This window comes from Mesoplodon densirostris, chromosome 7 (assembly GCF_025265405.1).
Source record: "Mesoplodon densirostris isolate mMesDen1 chromosome 7, mMesDen1 primary haplotype, whole genome shotgun sequence".
NCBI classification, from domain to species: Eukaryota; Metazoa; Chordata; class Mammalia; order Artiodactyla; family Ziphiidae; genus Mesoplodon; species Mesoplodon densirostris.
The window spans coordinates 8,072,726-8,088,492 of record NC_082667.1 but is presented as its reverse complement, the minus strand read 5'-3'; the positions used below and the strand labels follow the sequence as shown (position 1 = coordinate 8,088,492).

The 15,767-nt window shown below is 52.5% G+C and overlaps 2 protein-coding genes across 5 annotated transcripts; one reads left to right on the top strand and one right to left on the bottom strand.

Moving 5' to 3' along the window:
- Positions 1 to 4,934: 4,934 nt before the first annotated feature.
- PPP2R5B (protein phosphatase 2 regulatory subunit B'beta) lies at positions 4,935 to 14,249 on the top strand. 4 transcript variants are annotated; one of them, XM_060103527.1, is made up of 15 exons: positions 4,936 to 5,661; positions 6,121 to 6,578; positions 7,357 to 7,553; positions 8,166 to 8,267; positions 8,428 to 8,520; positions 8,646 to 8,776; positions 10,227 to 10,286; positions 10,385 to 10,493; positions 11,030 to 11,083; positions 11,157 to 11,207; positions 11,547 to 11,666; positions 12,553 to 12,680; positions 12,959 to 13,060; positions 13,204 to 13,269; positions 13,469 to 14,249. In XM_060103527.1, the coding sequence occupies exons 2-15, from the start codon at positions 6,380 to 6,382 to the stop codon at positions 13,614 to 13,616; spliced, it is 1,560 nt and encodes a 519-aa protein (XP_059959510.1). In that variant the 5' UTR covers positions 4,936 to 5,661; positions 6,121 to 6,379; the 3' UTR covers positions 13,617 to 14,249. The 4 variants fall into 4 exon arrangements, with proteins under 4 accessions (XP_059959509.1, XP_059959510.1, XP_059959508.1 ...); XM_060103526.1 differs by lacking the exon at positions 13,469 to 14,249 and having other exon boundaries at positions 4,935 to 5,661; positions 13,204 to 13,424; XM_060103525.1 differs by lacking the exon at positions 13,204 to 13,269 and having other exon boundaries at positions 4,939 to 5,661; positions 6,162 to 6,578.
- Positions 14,250 to 14,469: 220 nt separating this feature from the next.
- On the bottom strand, positions 14,470 to 15,128 carry GPHA2 (glycoprotein hormone subunit alpha 2). Its single transcript, XM_060105519.1, has 3 exons — positions 15,026 to 15,128; positions 14,683 to 14,867; positions 14,470 to 14,571 (listed from the first exon to the last, which is right to left on the bottom strand). The coding sequence occupies exons 1-3, from the start codon at positions 15,126 to 15,128 to the stop codon at positions 14,470 to 14,472; spliced, it is 390 nt and encodes a 129-aa protein (XP_059961502.1).
- Positions 15,129 to 15,767: the final 639 nt, after the last annotated feature.

The following is a 15,767-nucleotide window of genomic DNA, read 5'->3' as shown; positions in this document are numbered from 1 at the left end:
ATCAATCCAAGAAAAAGATATAACAATTATAAATATATATGCACCCAACATAGGAGCACCTCAATACATAAGGCAACTGCTAACAGCTATAAAAGAGGAAATTGACAATAACACAATAATAGTGGGGGGCTTTAACACCTCACTTACACCAATGGAGAGATCATCCAGAGAGAAAATTAATAAGGAAACACAAGCTTTAAATGAAACAATAGACCAGATAGATTTAATTGATATTTATAGGACATTCCATCCAAAAACAGCAGATTACACTTTCTTCTCAAGTGCACATGGAACATTCTCCAGGATGGATCACATCCTGGGTCAGAAATCAAGCCTCAGTAAATTTAAGAAAAGTGAAATCATATCAAGCATCTTTTCCGACTACAACACTATGAGATGAGAAATAAATTACAAGGAAAAAACCATAAAAAACACAAACACATGGAGGCTAAACAATACATTACTAAATAACCAAGAGATCACTGAAGAAATCAAAGAGGAAATCAAAAAATACCTAGAGAAAAATGACAATGAAAACACGGCGATCCAAAACCTATGGGATGCAGCAAAAGCAGTTCTAAGAGGAAAGTTTATAGCAATACAAGCCTACCTCAAGAAACAAGAACAATCTCAAATAAACAATCTAACCTTACACCTAAAGGAACTAGAGAAAGAAGAACAAACGAAACCCAAAGTTAGTAGAAGGAAAGAAATCATAAGATCAGAGCAGAAATAAATGAAATAGAAACAAAGAAAACAGTAGCAAAGATCAATAAAACTAAATGCTGGTTCTTTGAGAAGATAAACAAAATTGATAAACCTTTAGCCAGACTCATCAAGAAATAGAGGGAGAGGACTCAAATCAATAAAATTATAAATGAAAAAGGAGAAGTTAAAACGGACACCGCAGAAATACAAAGCATCATAAGAGACTCCTACAAGCAACTCTATGCCAGTAAAATGGACAACCTGGAAGAAATGGACAAATTCTTAGAAAGGTATAATCTTCCAAGACTGAACCAGGAAGAAATAGAAAATATGAACAGACTAATCACAAGTAACAAAATTGAAACTGTGGCTAAAAATCTTCCAACAAACAAAAGTCCAGGACCAGATGGCTCCACAGGTGAATTCTATCAAACATTTAGAGAAGAGCTAACACCCATCCTTCTCAAACTCTTCCAAAAATTTGCAGAGGAAGGAACACTCCCAAACTCATTCTATGAGGCCACCATCACCCTGATACCAAAACCAGACAAAGATACTAGAAAAAATGAAAATTACAGACCAGTATCACTGATGAATACAGATGCAAAAAACCTCAACAAAATACTTGCAAACGGAATCCGACAACACATTAAAAGGATCATACACCATGATCAAGTGGGATTTATCCCAGGGATGCAAGGATTCTTCAATATACACAAATCAATCAATGTGATACACCATATTAACAAATTGAGGAATAAAAACCATATGATCATCTCAATAGATGCAGTAAAAGCTTTTGACAAAATTCAACACCCATTTATGATAAAAAAAACTCTCCAGAGGGCCTCCCTGGTGGCGCAGTGGTTGAGAGTCCGCCTGCCGATGCAGGGGATACGGGTTCGTGCCCCGGTCTGGGAGGATCCCATATGCCGCGGAGCGGCTGGGCCCGTGAGCCATGGCCGCTGAGCCTGCGCGTCCGGAGCCTGTGCTCCGCAACGGGAGAGGCCACAACAGTGAGAGGCCCGCATACCGCAAAAAAAAAAAAAAAAAAAAAAAAAAAAAAACTCTCCAGAAAGTGGCCATAGAGGGAATCTACCTCAACATAATAAAGGCCCTATACAACAAACCCACAGCAAACATCATTCTCAATGGTGAAAAACTGAAAGCATTTCCTCTAAGATCAGGAACAAGACAAGGATGTCCACTCTCACCACTATTATTCAACATAGTTTTGGAAGTCCTAGCCATGGCAGTCAGAGAAGAAAAAGAAATGAAAGGAATACAAATTGGAAAAGAAGGAATAAAACTGTCACTGTTTGCAGATAACAAGATACTATACATAGAGAATCCTAAAGATGCCACCAGAAAACTACTAGAGCTAATCAATGAATGTGGTAAAGTTGCAGGATACAAAATTAATGGACAGAAATCTCTTGCATTGGTATACACTAACAACGAAAGATCAGAGGGCTTCCCTGGTGGCGCAGTGGTTGAGAGTCCGCCTGCTGATGCAGGGGACACAGATTCGTGCCCCGGTCCAGGAAGATCCCACGTGCCGCGGAGAGGCTAGGCCCGTGAGCCATGGCCGCTGAGCCTGTGCATCCGGAGCCTGTGCTCTGCGACGGGAGAGGCCACAGCAGTGAGAGGCCCGCGTAATGCGAAAAAAAAAAAAAAAAAAGAAAGATCAGAAAGAGAAATTAAGGAAACAATCCCATTCACCTTTGCAACAAAAAGAATAAAATACCTAGGAATAAACGTACCTAAGAAGGTAAAAGACCTGTATGCAGAAAACTATGACACTGATGAAAGAAATCAAAGATGACAGAAACAGATGGAGAGATATACCATGTTCTTGGACTGGAAGAATCAGTATTGTGAAAATGACTATACTACCCAAAGCAATCTACAGCTTCAGTGCAATCCCTATCAAATTACCAGTGGCATTTTTTACAGAACTAGAACAAAAAAATCTTAAAATTTGTATGGAAACACAAAAGACCCCGAATAGCCAAAGCAGTCTTGAAGGAAGAAAATGGAGCTGGAGGAATCAGACTCCCTGACTTCAGACTATACTACAAAGCTACAGTAATCAAGACAATATGGTACTGGCACAAAAACAGAAACATAGATCAATGGAACAGGATAGAAAGCCCAGAGATAAACCCACGCACCTATGGTCAACTAATCTATGACAAAGGAGGCAAGGATATACAATGGAGAAAAGACAGTCTCTTCAATAAGTGGTGCTGGGAAAACTGGACTGCTACATGTAAAAGAATGAAATTAGAACACTCCCTAACACCATACACCAAAATAAACTCAAAATGGATTAGAGGGCTTCCCTGGTGGCACAGTGGTTGCGAGTCCACCTGCCGATGCAGGGGACACGGGTTCGTGCCCCGGTCCGGGAAGATCCCACATGCCGCAGAGCGGCTGGGCCCGTGAGCCATGGCCGCTGAGCCTGCGCGTCCGGAGCCTGTGCTCCACAACGGGAGAGGCCACAACAGTGAGAGGCCCGCGTACCGCAAAAAAAAAAAAAAAAAAAAAAAAAAAAATGGATTAGAGACCTAAATGTAAGACCAGACACTATAAAACTCTTAGAGGAAAACATAGGAAGAACACTCTTTGACATAAATCATAGCAAGATCTTTTTTGATCCACCTCCTAGAGTAATGGAAATAAAAACAAAAGTAAACAAATGGGACCTAATGAAACTTAAATCTTTTGGAAGCAAAGGAAACTACAAACAAGACGAAAAGACAACCCTTAGAATGGGAGAAAATATTTGCAAATGAATCAACCGACAAAGGATTAATCTCCAAAATATATAAACCATTTATGCAGCTCAATATTAAAAAAAAAACCAATCCAAAAATGGTCAGAAGACCTAAATAGACATTTCTCCAAAGAAGACTTTCAGATGTTCAAGAAGCACATGAAAAGCTGCTCAACATCACTAACGATTAGAGAAATGCAAATCAAAACTACAATGGGGTATCATCTCACACCGGTTAGAATGGGCATCATCAGAAAATCTACAAACAACAAATGCTGGAGAGGGTGTGGAGAAAAGGGAACCCTCTTGCACTGTTGGTGGGAATGGAAATTCATACAGCCACTATGGAGAACAGTATGGAGGTTCCTTAAGAAACTAAACATAGAATTACCATATGACCCAGCAATCCCAGTACTGGGCATATACCCAGAGAAAACCATAATTTAAAAAGATACATGCACCCCAATGTTCGTTGCAGCACTATTTACAATAGCCAGGTCATGGAAGCAACCTAAATGCCCGTGGACAGACGAATGGATAAAGAAGATGTGGTACATATATACAGCGGAATATTACTCAGCCATAAAAAGGAACAAAATTGGGTCATTTGTAGAGACGTGGATGGATCCAGAGACTGTCATACAGAGTGTAGTAAGTCAGAAAGAGAAAAACAAATATTGTATATTAACGCATATATGTGGAACCTAGAAAAATGGTACAGAGGAACTGGTTTGCAGGGCAGAAATAGAGACACAGATGTAGAGAACAAATATATGGACACCAAGGGGGGAAAGCGGTGGGTGGGGTGTGTGTGGGGTGGGATGAACTGGGAGATTGGGATTCACATGTATACACTAATATGTATAAAATAGATAACTAATAATAACCTGCCGTATAAAAAATAAATAAAATAAAATTCAAGAAACAAAACAAAACAAAATTGCTGGGTGGAGATTTCACAGTGTAGTGTAGGGGATGGAGTCCAGGGGAATGAAAGGTGTTGGGGTCCAGAGTGCTAGGAAGGGGGTCCCGGACTACAAGCTGGAAAATTTTGGCAGGAATGCCAAACTCCTGGAAGTCCACCTGTGCCTTGGATACCCTGCAGCAGGATTTTGAACAGGAGACCCCAGTGGCACATCTTGGGTCCCAGAGGGCCTGGGAGTTCCATCCAGGGAGGCTAGCTTGCCTGGGGTGGGGTGGCAGCACCAAGGAGCACCCCCTGCTCTGATGCTTTGCCACTCCTAGGCTGGCCCTTTAAACCCAGATCATGATGTCACCTTAGACAGCAAGGGACGGGAGGGGGACTGCAGGCCTGAGGAAGGACTGCATTTCCCAGCAGCCTTGGGTGCACCACACCCCTCCCAGCAGGCACTGGCTCACTGCAGACTATTAACCGGTCCAGTGCCAGTTTCTACTGGGGTTTTGAAGCGTCCAGCCATTCTGTAGTGAGGGTGGGGTTCCCTTGGGGGTGGAATGCCTGGGGCACAGATGGAGCAGGCCAAATCTTTGGGCCTGACATAGGATTGGGCCTCTTTCCTGCCGGAGTCCTGGCATCGCCCCCAGCTTCCTGGTGCAGACTCCTGAGTCTTCCTCTCTCCCTATGCAGTCTCCCTTGCAGAAAGCAGGAACCCAGCGCCAGTTGGACCCCTTCCCGCTCAGCTTCAGTCTTGTCCCTGGGTGCCCGCAGGAATTACCCCTTTGGTCAGGCAGCCGCTTTTATCGGTGAGGGGACTACATCTCCCAGCTGCCCCGGGCGGGAACTTCCTGACGCAGCACCCCACCCACCCACCCCCGCCCCCGGCCCCCAAACCCGCGGGGATGTGCGGGCCGACTGGGGGAGGTGACTTGATGTCATCGTGAGCAGCTGGGCGGCGGGTGCCGGTGCGCACAGAGCCGGGTCTCCTGTGGTGCTGCGCGGGTCGGGTGCCACGACTTGAGGAGAGGTCTGCGCGCTGCCCCGGCCAGCCCAGAGCCCGTCGGGCGCCCGCACCCCGACCCGGGGCTGAGTTGGGTGCACGCTCCGGCCCCCCCGGAGCCAGAGAGAGAACCCAGGAGCGCCGCCGCCCAGCGCCAGCGCCCTGAACCGGACCGCGGCTCGGGAGCCCTGAACAGCTGCTCCCCTCCCCACCGGCAGCCCCTGGAGGGTCGGCGACCAAAGTCTGGGCATCTGAGAAGTGAGTGGCCCCCCCTCGAGAGGCAGATGAGATCTGGGGGCGAGGAAGGAGAAACTGAGGGGGGGGAGGCTGCGGGTCGTGGGGGGGGTCAGGGGGATGGGACCCTCATTCTTGGGGAAGTCCCTGGTGACCGGATTAGTGGAGCAGAAACGGGGGCCCCATTCTGTTAGGGGCCAGGGATGAGGAACGAGGTCCCCGTTCCAGGTAGGGTCTGGCTGGCGGGAGAGGCCCTATTTCGAGATGGGTTGTTTTGGAGTCTGGGGCCTTTCAGTCCGGGAGAAGGGAGGGCCCTGTCTCCTGTGGGAGAGGGCTGCACCTCTCTTTAGGGTCTGGGCCAGGGTAGGAGGGAAAGAAGACTTGGGCGCTCCGCCGCAGCCCCACACGCTGTCCTGAAAGAACTGACAGGCTCTCTCTGTCTCTTTCTTGCTGACCTCTCTGCCCTGACTTCTGTTTTAAAAGAGCCAGGGTGGGAACCCTAACTGGACTCTTCCGACCCTCAGGAAGGACCTGAGACCTGAGCCATCCTCCTCTCTACCGTGCTTGCCCCCCAGGACTGGGCAGTTGCCAGAGGCCCTGGGGGGGGGGGCCAGGACTGTGCTTGTGCTCCTCCCCACCGCACAGGATGGGCCCAAGTTAGTCAGCCCAGCCTCACGCAGCGTCCTGCAGGCCCAGAGGGAAGCTCAGGGGCTCTGAAGGCTTGGCCCACCGCCTGACCGCCATGGAGACGAAGCTGCCCCCCGCGAGCACCCCCGGCAGCCCCTCGTCCCCAGGGCTGTCCCCGGTGCCCCCACCCGACAAGGTGGACGGCTTCTCCCGCCGTTCCCTCCGCAGGGCCCGGCCCCGGCGGTCCCACAGCTCCTCTCAATTCCGCTATCAGAGCAACCAGCAGGAACTCATCCCACTACCCCTGCTCAAAGGTGAGCCCGGCTCTTGGCCCCGGGGCTACCTGAGTCCTGGAGTGGGCAGGTGAGGTTTAGGGGTGGGGGGGTGGGAAGCAGCTGGCAGCTGCGATCAGAGGGAGTCTGGACGGCCCCTTCCAGGCCAGGGAGTCCACGACCTGACCGCCACCCCCCAGCCCTCTACCCTCTCTGCTGACGCATGGCCTGACTGGCCTGTCATCCTTGGAGGTGGGGCATCTGGAGGTGGCGCCACCCTGGGGGGCAGACCAGGGCCAAGGGTGGGGCCTACCGCTTGGGTTCCAGGAGGCCACTAGCAGCCCAGCTGCTGCCGGGGTCCTGGGGCAGGTGCTTAGCATGCTTCCCTGCAGTCACCGTGAAGTCCCCCCAACTCTGGGCTACAGGCCCCAGCTGGCTGAGGCAGAGGGCACCCGAGAGGTCCTCGGTGCTGGCTCTTCTCCCCACTTCTGGCTCTTAGAACAGAGTGCCGCCTGTGAGAGGCAGGCAGTGGCTGTTTGGGCACCTGTGGAAAGCCCAGGCAGCCAGGGTCTGTTACCATGCTTTACAGTCAGGCTAGCGTGTTCTCCGAGCCTAGGTTGGGATGAAGAGGTGAAGCTCCTTTACTTCACAAGAATGGAGGGTGGGACAGGAGTTGTTTGCTTTCTGCAAGGAGCGGGAGATGGCACACAAGCATGGGGTCTGGGGGGCAGAGGAGCCTGCCTGAGGGATTAGGAGGGCCCACCCCTGCCCAGCGCTGTGGCAGCTGGGGCCCAGGCTCAGCCCCCTCCTTCCTCCCCAGATGTGCCAGCCTCTGAGCTGCATGAGCTGCTGAGCCGGAAGCTGGCCCAGTGTGGGGTGATGTTTGACTTCTTGGACTGTGTGGCTGACCTGAAGGGGAAGGAGGTGAAGCGGGCGGCGCTCAATGAGCTGGTGGAGTGTGTGGGGAGCACTCGGGGGGTCCTCATTGAGCCTGTCTACCCAGACATCATCCGCATGGTGAGCACCTGGCACCTGGCCTCTGGGGGAGGGCTTGGTGCCCATGGGAACCCTAAGCCTGCCTGCGGAGCCCCCGTGTGGAGAATAAACCCACAGTCTTTGGCTTGGCCTCAAGGCCCACATCTTGCTCCCCCGCAACCCCTGTCCCAGCCCCACTGCTGCCCAGTACCCAGCTAGTGTAGGTTACTCAGTGCCTCCTGGGTTTGTCCCACTCTGCGCTTTTGCTTCTGCTCTCCTGAGGCCTGGTGTGCACTCCCACCACGTTCCTTATCGCCATGGCCTGGCTCAGGTGCTGCCTCTTGCATGAAGCCTCTCTCAATGCCCAAGCTAGAAATCTCCCTTTTGCTGCTTAGAATGTCCTTAGACCTTACCACTTTCCATCTCGTCTTCCCTGCTGGGCTGCACCTGATAGCGGGCAGGGATGTATCTCATCCACCCCTGGGTCCCCAACCCTGGGCCCAGGTCTATCCATGAACTAGATGTTCAGGTAATGATTGCCAAGGAGTGAATTGGTTGCTTGGGTAGGTGCTGAGGCCCGTTAAACTTTGGATGAGGGATGTCCTGGTTTCCGCCTTCAAGGGTTCTTCCATAAAGAACCCTGTGTCCCCTCAGATCTCAGTGAATATCTTCCGGACGCTGCCGCCCAGTGAGAACCCTGAATTTGACCCTGAAGAGGATGAGCCCAACCTTGAGCCTTCATGGCCACATCTTCAGGTATGAGGGCTGGGGAAGACAGGGATCTGAGTTTCAGAAGAGATCGGAGGAGAGGGTAGAGGGTCTCCTTAGGCCCTGGACTGTTGGATGAGGGCCACAGGGTGGGATGAGGGGGGAGGCTGCTCCTGAGCTCACCTTTCCGTCTGTTCCCCCCCTCCAGCTGGTATACGAGTTTTTCCTGCGTTTCTTGGAGAGCCCAGACTTCCAGCCCTCCGTGGCCAAGAGATATGTGGATCAAAAGTTTGTCCTGATGGTGAAGTGGGGAGCCCAGGCCGGGTGGTGTCATGGGGCAGGGGCAGGCTCTCTGAGTGGCGTGGGGATAGGATGGAAGCAACCTGGCTTGGCCTCTTTCCTAACCCCTGATCCTGTGTCCCACAGCTCCTGGAGCTATTTGATAGCGAGGACCCTCGGGAGCGTGAGTACCTCAAGACCATCTTGCACAGGGTCTATGGAAAGTTCCTGGGGCTCCGGGCCTACATCCGCAAACAGTGCAGCCATATCTTCCTCCGGTGGGTGCCTGCGGCCTGCCCCGCTGGGACCTGGGGAGGGAGGGAGAGAGCTATGGGGAGAAGACAGAGGCAAAAGCTTCTGGGCTGGGGGGCCCAGTTTTTTCTTGGCCACATATTATATAATTTTTGCTTGTACGAATCCTGTGAGATCAGTAGAGAAAGGGCATTTATTTCCATTTTACAGATGAGGAAATTGAGGCTGAGAGATGAAGTGGTTTGCAGGGACTAGGTCAGTTCAGGGGGCCTAGGGTCTAATGTCACACCAGGCCTTAAGGACCCAAAGAATGAGATTCTTTCTGCAAATATGTATTGAGCGCCAATGCCCACTGGGCATCAGGGACCCACACTGCCTTGTAGTTGAGACTGGCTCTTGAGCTAGATGGCCTGTGTTTGAGTTTGGTTCAAATATTTGGGTGAACTTGGGCAAATTATTTAAGCTCTCTCCTAGTTTCCTCGTCTCTAGAATGGGAATGATAACTGTACTACACAGAGGTAATCATGAAGATGAAATGAGGCAGTGCCTTCAAAGCGCTCAGTATAGCTCCTGGACCAAGGCCGGAACTCTGAAACATTAGCTTTTATTGTTATTAGCTACAAAATAGGTGAGGCATGATCCCTCTCCTCCAGGAGCTCAGTGTATTAGATCCCTTGCTTATTAACTTTGGAGCAAGTTTCATTGAACTGCTGAGCCTTGATTTCTTCATCTATATAATGGATCTAATAAGGTCTACCTCCTGGGATAATTTTGAGAAGTACATAGCACAGAATAGACACTGTAAGTGTTTGTCATTCTTTTGGTTGATTGGCATGAAGAGTGAAGGACTCGGGCTAGGTGCCTGTGGACTGGATGGGGGCCAGGTCATGAGGGTTAGGGTCTCGGGGAGGAAGAGACGAGTTGGAATGCTTCATAGAAGAGAGGTTTGAATAACAGAGGGGAAAGGGTGGGTGGGATGAATTGGGAGATTGGGATTGACATATGTACACTATTGATACTATGTATAAAGTGGATAGCTAATGAGAACCTGCTGTATAGCACAGGGAACTCTACTCAATGCTCTGTGGTAACCTAAATGGGACGGAAATCCAAAAAAGAGGGGATATTTGTATACGTATAGCTGATTCACTTTGCTGTACAGTAGAGACTAACACAACATTGTAAAGCAACTATATTCCAATAAAAATTTAAAAAAAAAAAAAGGAGAAGAAAAAGAAAGGTTTGAGCTGGGACCCAAAGTGGCACTGGTGGATGGGCTGAGAAGGGTAATAAAGAGGTGGGTGTGGATCTCAGTGGGGCCTGGTTTGGGGTTTTGGGAGGAGAGCACAGCCTCTGGGTGGGGAGAGAGTTGGATTGATGTGCAGGCTGGGGGTGGGCAGGCAGGATGACAGAGAGGAGGGCTGGGCCTGCTCCAACTGCCTTGAGCCCTTCTGCATCCTTCTCTTCCTCTCAAAGGTTCATCTATGAACTGGAGCACTTCAATGGCGTGGCTGAGCTGCTGGAGATCTTAGGAAGGTGACTCTCTCTGGGCATCAGCTGGAGCATCAGGATTCTGGGAGGAGGGACTGAGGCCGTCATCCCAACCCTCCTCATCTCTTCTGCCCCCTCCTCAGCATCATCAACGGCTTTGCGCTGCCCCTGAAGACCGAGCACAAGCAGTTTCTTGTTCGAGTCCTGATTCCCCTGCACTCTGTCAAGTCGCTGTCTGTCTTTCACGCCCAGGTAAGGCCCAGGCCTGGTCCTGCCACGGCAGAGAGGTCCTGGCAGCCACCCGGGCCTGCAGAGCCAGCCTGACACTCTGATTTCAGCCACACTAAAGCGTGAACTCACGGGATCCTCTCTCACCTTTTTCTTGACTAATTCTGTTCATCTACCTTAGAGAATCCCCGTGACCGTTTAAGGCCGATCTCAGACATTGGCCTCTGAAGACTTCCCAGCCCCCTCCCGCTCGACCTGCCTGGGCAGGATTGAGCTCTCCTCCTTCTGTATTCCCATAGATCATGATACAGATTCCGGCTAAGGAAACTTTTGTAAAATTTGTAAGGACTACTTTGCTGAATGTTTCCCCCGTGAGGTCATTATTGTGTCCCCGCACACCAAGCATGGTGCCTGGTGTATCCTAGGTGGTCAGTAAATGATTGGTGACTAAGAGAATAGACATAGGAAATGAGCCAATGTCTAGCGTCCTGTCCTGGTCCCCTCCTGACCCCTGTCCTCTTTCTCTCTGCCTCCTCCTCCCCCGTCACGCCCCTCTGCAGCTGGCATACTGTGTGGTACAGTTCCTGGAGAAGGATGCCACTTTGACAGAGCATGTGAGTACCTCTGGGGGGAAGGGCAAGCCCCCACCCCTGCAGGTCTGACTCTTTTCTGCCTCAACCCCTACAGGTGATCCGGGGGCTGCTCAAATACTGGCCAAAAACCTGTACCCAGAAGGAGGTATGAAGGGCTTTTTTTTTTTTTTTTGCGGTACGCTGGCCTCTCACTGTTGCGGCCTCTCCCGTTGCGGAGCACAGGCTCCGGACGCACAGGCTCAGCGGCCATGGCTCACGGGCCCAGCCGCTCTGCAGCATGTGGGATCCTCCCGGACCGGGGCACGAACCCGTGTCCACTGCATCGGCAGGCGGACTCTCAACCACTGCGCCACCAGGGAAGCCCTGAAGAAGGGCTTTGATATCCACCACGGGGAGGTTGGGAGGGCTCAGCTTCCAGAGGACAGTCAGGTATGTGTCAGGGAGATGGGAACTGCTGCTCCCTGTGTCCCTGCCCCCACCCCAGGTGATGTTTCTGGGGGAGATGGAAGAGATTCTGGATGTCATTGAGCCCTCCCAGTTCGTGAAGATCCAGGAGCCCCTCTTCAAGCAGGTGGCTCGCTGTGTGTCCAGCCCCCATTTCCAGGTATGGGGCCGGAATGGGTGGGGGTGAGAGCCAGGGTATGGACTGGTAAGGTTGGCAAGTTGACCTAACACAGCTTCCTCTGCCGTCAGTTTCTCCTCTGGACCTTCCTGGGTCTAATAATGGGGAGATGCTGGACTTAGGGTCAGGAGACCTAGGGTCAAGCCTCAGATCCACCTCCCACTGGCTGAGGAGCCTTGAGCAAATCACTTCACCACTCTGAGTCAGATTAGGCTTCCTTATCTGTGGAATGGGCCAACAGGTGGTGATGAGAGCCGAAGAGATGGTAGCATAAACACATTTCATAAACTGAAATGGATGTTTAGCAAACGTCCATGAATGAGATGGATGGTTGTCATCACTTTTCTGCTTTCTTAGTGACCTTAGATTTCATTAGCCCCACTTCAGAGCCCAGCAAGGCTTCTCCACACCATCCAGGCTGGCTGTAACCGGTGTTCTCCTACACGTGTGGGCAGACTTTCTCTCATTTTTATGAGCCATACCTGGTGGTTGTCAATTTTTCCTCACAGTGACTCTGGCACTTCAGTTTACTGAATACCTCATTTGATTCTTACAACAGCCATATGGAGGTAGCTATTATTAGCCCCACTTTACAGATTTGAAAACAGAGGCTGAGGGGTTAAATACCCTGTCCAAAGTCATGTGGCCAGTGTGTAGTGGAGCCAGGATTCACCTCTGAGCGATGGCCTCCTAATCCAGTGTTCTTTTCACCTCACCATGTTGCTTCCTTCCGTGGGTCAGATGAGCCCTAAAGACGGGGTGTGTGGAGGGCAGGGCACCCTGGGTTTTGGGTTGGGGATGGATACCAGGCCTTGCATGTGCAGGGAAGCCACTGCCAGGCGCCTACTCTGCCATCTCGCTGCCCCAGGTTGCAGAGCGGGCTCTGTATTTCTGGAACAATGAGTATATCCTGAGCCTCATTGAGGACAACTGCCATACTGTGCTGCCTGCTGTGTTTGGGACCCTCTACCAAGTCTCCAAGGAGCACTGGAATCAGTGAGTGCCTGGGCCTTGACCTAACCCACAGAACCTGGGGCAGGGCCAGCCAGTCCAGAACTGGGGTTACTGCTAGTTTACTGCTAGCTGGAGAGGATCAGGGAAGGCATCCGAAGATGGCAGAGGGGTGGTGAAAGGGGCAGGCAGAGGGCAGTGCTTGTGGTGTTCAGGGCTGCATGCTGTATTTGGGACACAGGGACAGGCAGAATGCCAGAGAGGGAGGTGGGACCCAACTGAAATTGCTCTCCTCTCTCACCCCCTCCCTTGACCCTGCCAAGAACCATTGTGTCTCTGATCTACAATGTGCTCAAGACCTTCATGGAGATGAATGGGAAGCTATTTGATGAGCTCACAGCCTCCTACAAGCTGGAAAAGCAGCAGTGAGTGCTGGGAGGCTGGACATGGAGGGAGAGGGGAGAAAAGCAGAAAAGAACAAGTTCCTAATGGTTGGAGGGAACCGAAGAGGACAACCCACATCCCATCTGATCAGATGTTTAAGGTCTCTCCCTTTTTTTTTGCCAAGTGCTGGGGCATCCAAGCCCAGTTGTCCCCTGCATCCTCCAATTATCCTCCCAAGTACTTCTTCCAGGTATGGAGCATCCTATACTTCAGCTGGGGCCTCTCAGGGCCAGGCTGATCCATTTACTCCATGACCACAGGCTGGGACCAGTCTCTCCTTAGTGCCTTCTCCCCTAAGTGGAGTCTCTTTGCAGGTGGGGTGGTGGTGAGGGAGGCTGAATTGCAGGTGGGGCCCCAGGTAAGGGAACTGCCTCACCCTCTCTCCCCAGGGAACAGCAGAAGGCCCAGGAACGTCAGGAGCTGTGGCAAGGCCTGGAGGAGCTACGGCTACGCCGGTTACAGGGGACCCAGGGGGCCAAAGAGGCCCCGCTCCAGCGGCTTACACCCCAGGTGGCCACCGGTGGAGGTCAGAGCTAAGGATCCTCAGAAGGGGAGGAGCTAAACCCAGAGCTGTCAGTTCCTCCATCTCCCTCCTGCCCAGGGGTCCAGAGAGAGACACACCTACTCCTGGCCTTGCCAGAGGGGGCTCGGAGGGCTTCCTGCCTGGCCCGGCGTGGGCAGTTTCCACTGGGGGGAGAGGAGGAGAGATGGGGGTCCTGGCAACAGAACTCTCAGGCCCTCCTGGCAGGACTTGACCAGGGCAAGCTTGACCAGGAAGCTGCCATCGGGGATCTGCCTCTGCCCCACAAAGCTGGGCTACAGACTGCAGGCAGGTTCCCACCCCCTGCTCCCAGCCTAGGGCAAGGGGACTCGGCCCCTCACCTGCCCCACCTTGTGCCAGCGGGAGGTCCTTCCTCACCCCACCATGGGATCCATGGTCTATTTATTCTCCCCCAGCTCACCTGCAACACAGACATTATCCTGGGCCTGGGGCACCCTCCTTCCTTCCCTCCCCTCCCTTGCCCTGTACATCCTTGTCCCCTTTTTATTTATTGGGTAGGGGGAGGGGTGAGGGCACAGGCAGAGGATTCCCTGTGTCCTGGGGCAAGGGGGGTGGTGGTCACAGTAACCATGGTCTGTTCCCCTTTCCCTGGCTGGGGGTAGATTTAATAAAGAGAGAAACTCATGATCTGCTTGCTTTATTTAGGACAAAGAGGGAGATGAAATGATGAAGGACTGGTTAGGAAGCCAGGCAGAGGCGGGGAAGAGGCAGAAACACCCCTCTTCTCACAGGGTTGGAGCTGTTGTCCTTGCTGAGGTTCAGGATATGTAGGATATACTCCAACATTAAACCCTCTGACCAAGGGGAGGGTGGCGGGAGGAGGATGGGCTAGTAGCGGGAGAGGCGACACATGTCACACTGGCAGGCCCTGGCCGTGAAGATCTCCAGCTCCTCCCTCCGGTCCCCCCCACAACGCAGCTGCACCTTCACCTGTGGGAGAGGCGGGTGTCTGTTCCAGTCCCCTTCCTCAGGCCATCTTAGATCCCCAGCTCCTCTGTCTCCCCTCCCGGCAACGAGCACCACCGAGCTGGGCCCCCTCACCTTCCTCAGGCTGCTGATGGTGCAGCACTGAGAGACGGAGGTGATGTTATGTCGATAGCCACTGGCCACCAGCACCGAGTAACGGGAAGGGAACGCGCTGGACTCGCAGTGGCCCACACAGGCCTGTGCCACATGGGAGCCCTGGCAGGTGCCTTGGCGGTCACTTCGCACCGTCACATTGAAGGCTAGAAGAAGACAGGCGAGCGGTAGATGGTGCCTTGGCGAAGGCTCGCCCAGCCCGTTGCCTGAGCCTCACTGGGTCCCTCCAGGGTGCTGCCTGCCCCTCTGTCCAGTCCATCGGCTCTTTGCTCCCACCCAGCTCTCTGCTCCCAGGGTTACTTACAGTGCAAGTAGCAGCCTGGGATGGCTGCCTGTTGACCCCAGCCTTCAGTGACCGCTAGGACCAGAAAGCAGCGGAGCAGGGTTTGGGAGGACGCCATGGGCATCTGAAACACAGTAGGTAGACAGGTGTCCCTAGACGGGTGTGCAGGTGGGAGGGGGAGTTCTTTCAACACTGCATGCCTCCAGGTGAATGAGGCAGGGCTAGGTCGGTCTGACTGGGGTGAGGCCTGCCTGTGAGGGGCTGTCTTTTCTTTGTACCTGCCTTTGGGTGTGTGTGCATGTGGATGTGCGTGTCTGCCCGTGTCTCTCTGGATGCATGTGAGTGTGCGCAGCTGTCCCAGTGCGACGTGTGTCAGCCCACTGCCGTGATTCTCCCCTGGAATTTCCTCCACCATCTGGACCACAAACCTTTGCCTCCCTCCATCTGCCCCATCTATCTGCCCGCAGGACCCTTATCTGCAGTCCCCAGGCCCTCCCAGGGCTCTTCCTGCCTCAGTGAGCTCACCGGTTCCAAGGCCCAGGAGCTGAGTGGCTTGTGAGTGGCTCCTCGGGCCTCCTGCTGGTCTCCAGGCGGTGCTGGCTCTCCGGGTTTTTATTTGCCATCATTCTGGAGCCACGCCTTCTTGGAGATCGGCTTTCAGGCCTGCCTTCTCTGCCTGAAGCCTCACAGCAAAATCACCTGGGAGATCCTGCTCTTCTCTGAGGTGTGGTCCTCCAGGGCGGTTTCTGCTTCCCCTGTGTCC

Coding starts and splice junctions, on each gene's coding strand:
- PPP2R5B (XM_060103527.1), top strand. CDS start 6,380: ATGGAGACGAAGCTGCCCCCCGCGAGCACCCCCGGCAGCCCCTCGTCC. Junction 8,268..8,427: donor CTTCATGGCCACATCTTCAG/GTATGAGGGCTG, acceptor CCCCCCCTCCAG/CTGGTATACGAGTTTTTCCT. Junction 12,681..12,958: donor TCCAAGGAGCACTGGAATCA/GTGAGTGCCTGG, acceptor GACCCTGCCAAG/AACCATTGTGTCTCTGATCT.
- GPHA2 (XM_060105519.1), bottom strand. CDS start 15,128: ATGCCCATGGCGTCCTCCCAAACCCTGCTCCGCTGCTTTCTGGTCCTA. Junction 14,868..15,025: donor CCCAGGCTGCTACTTGCACT/GTAAGTAACCCT, acceptor GTCTTCTTCTAG/CCTTCAATGTGACGGTGCGA. Junction 14,572..14,682: donor CCATCAGCAGCCTGAGGAAG/GTGAGGGGGCCC, acceptor CCTCTCCCACAG/GTGAAGGTGCAGCTGCGTTG.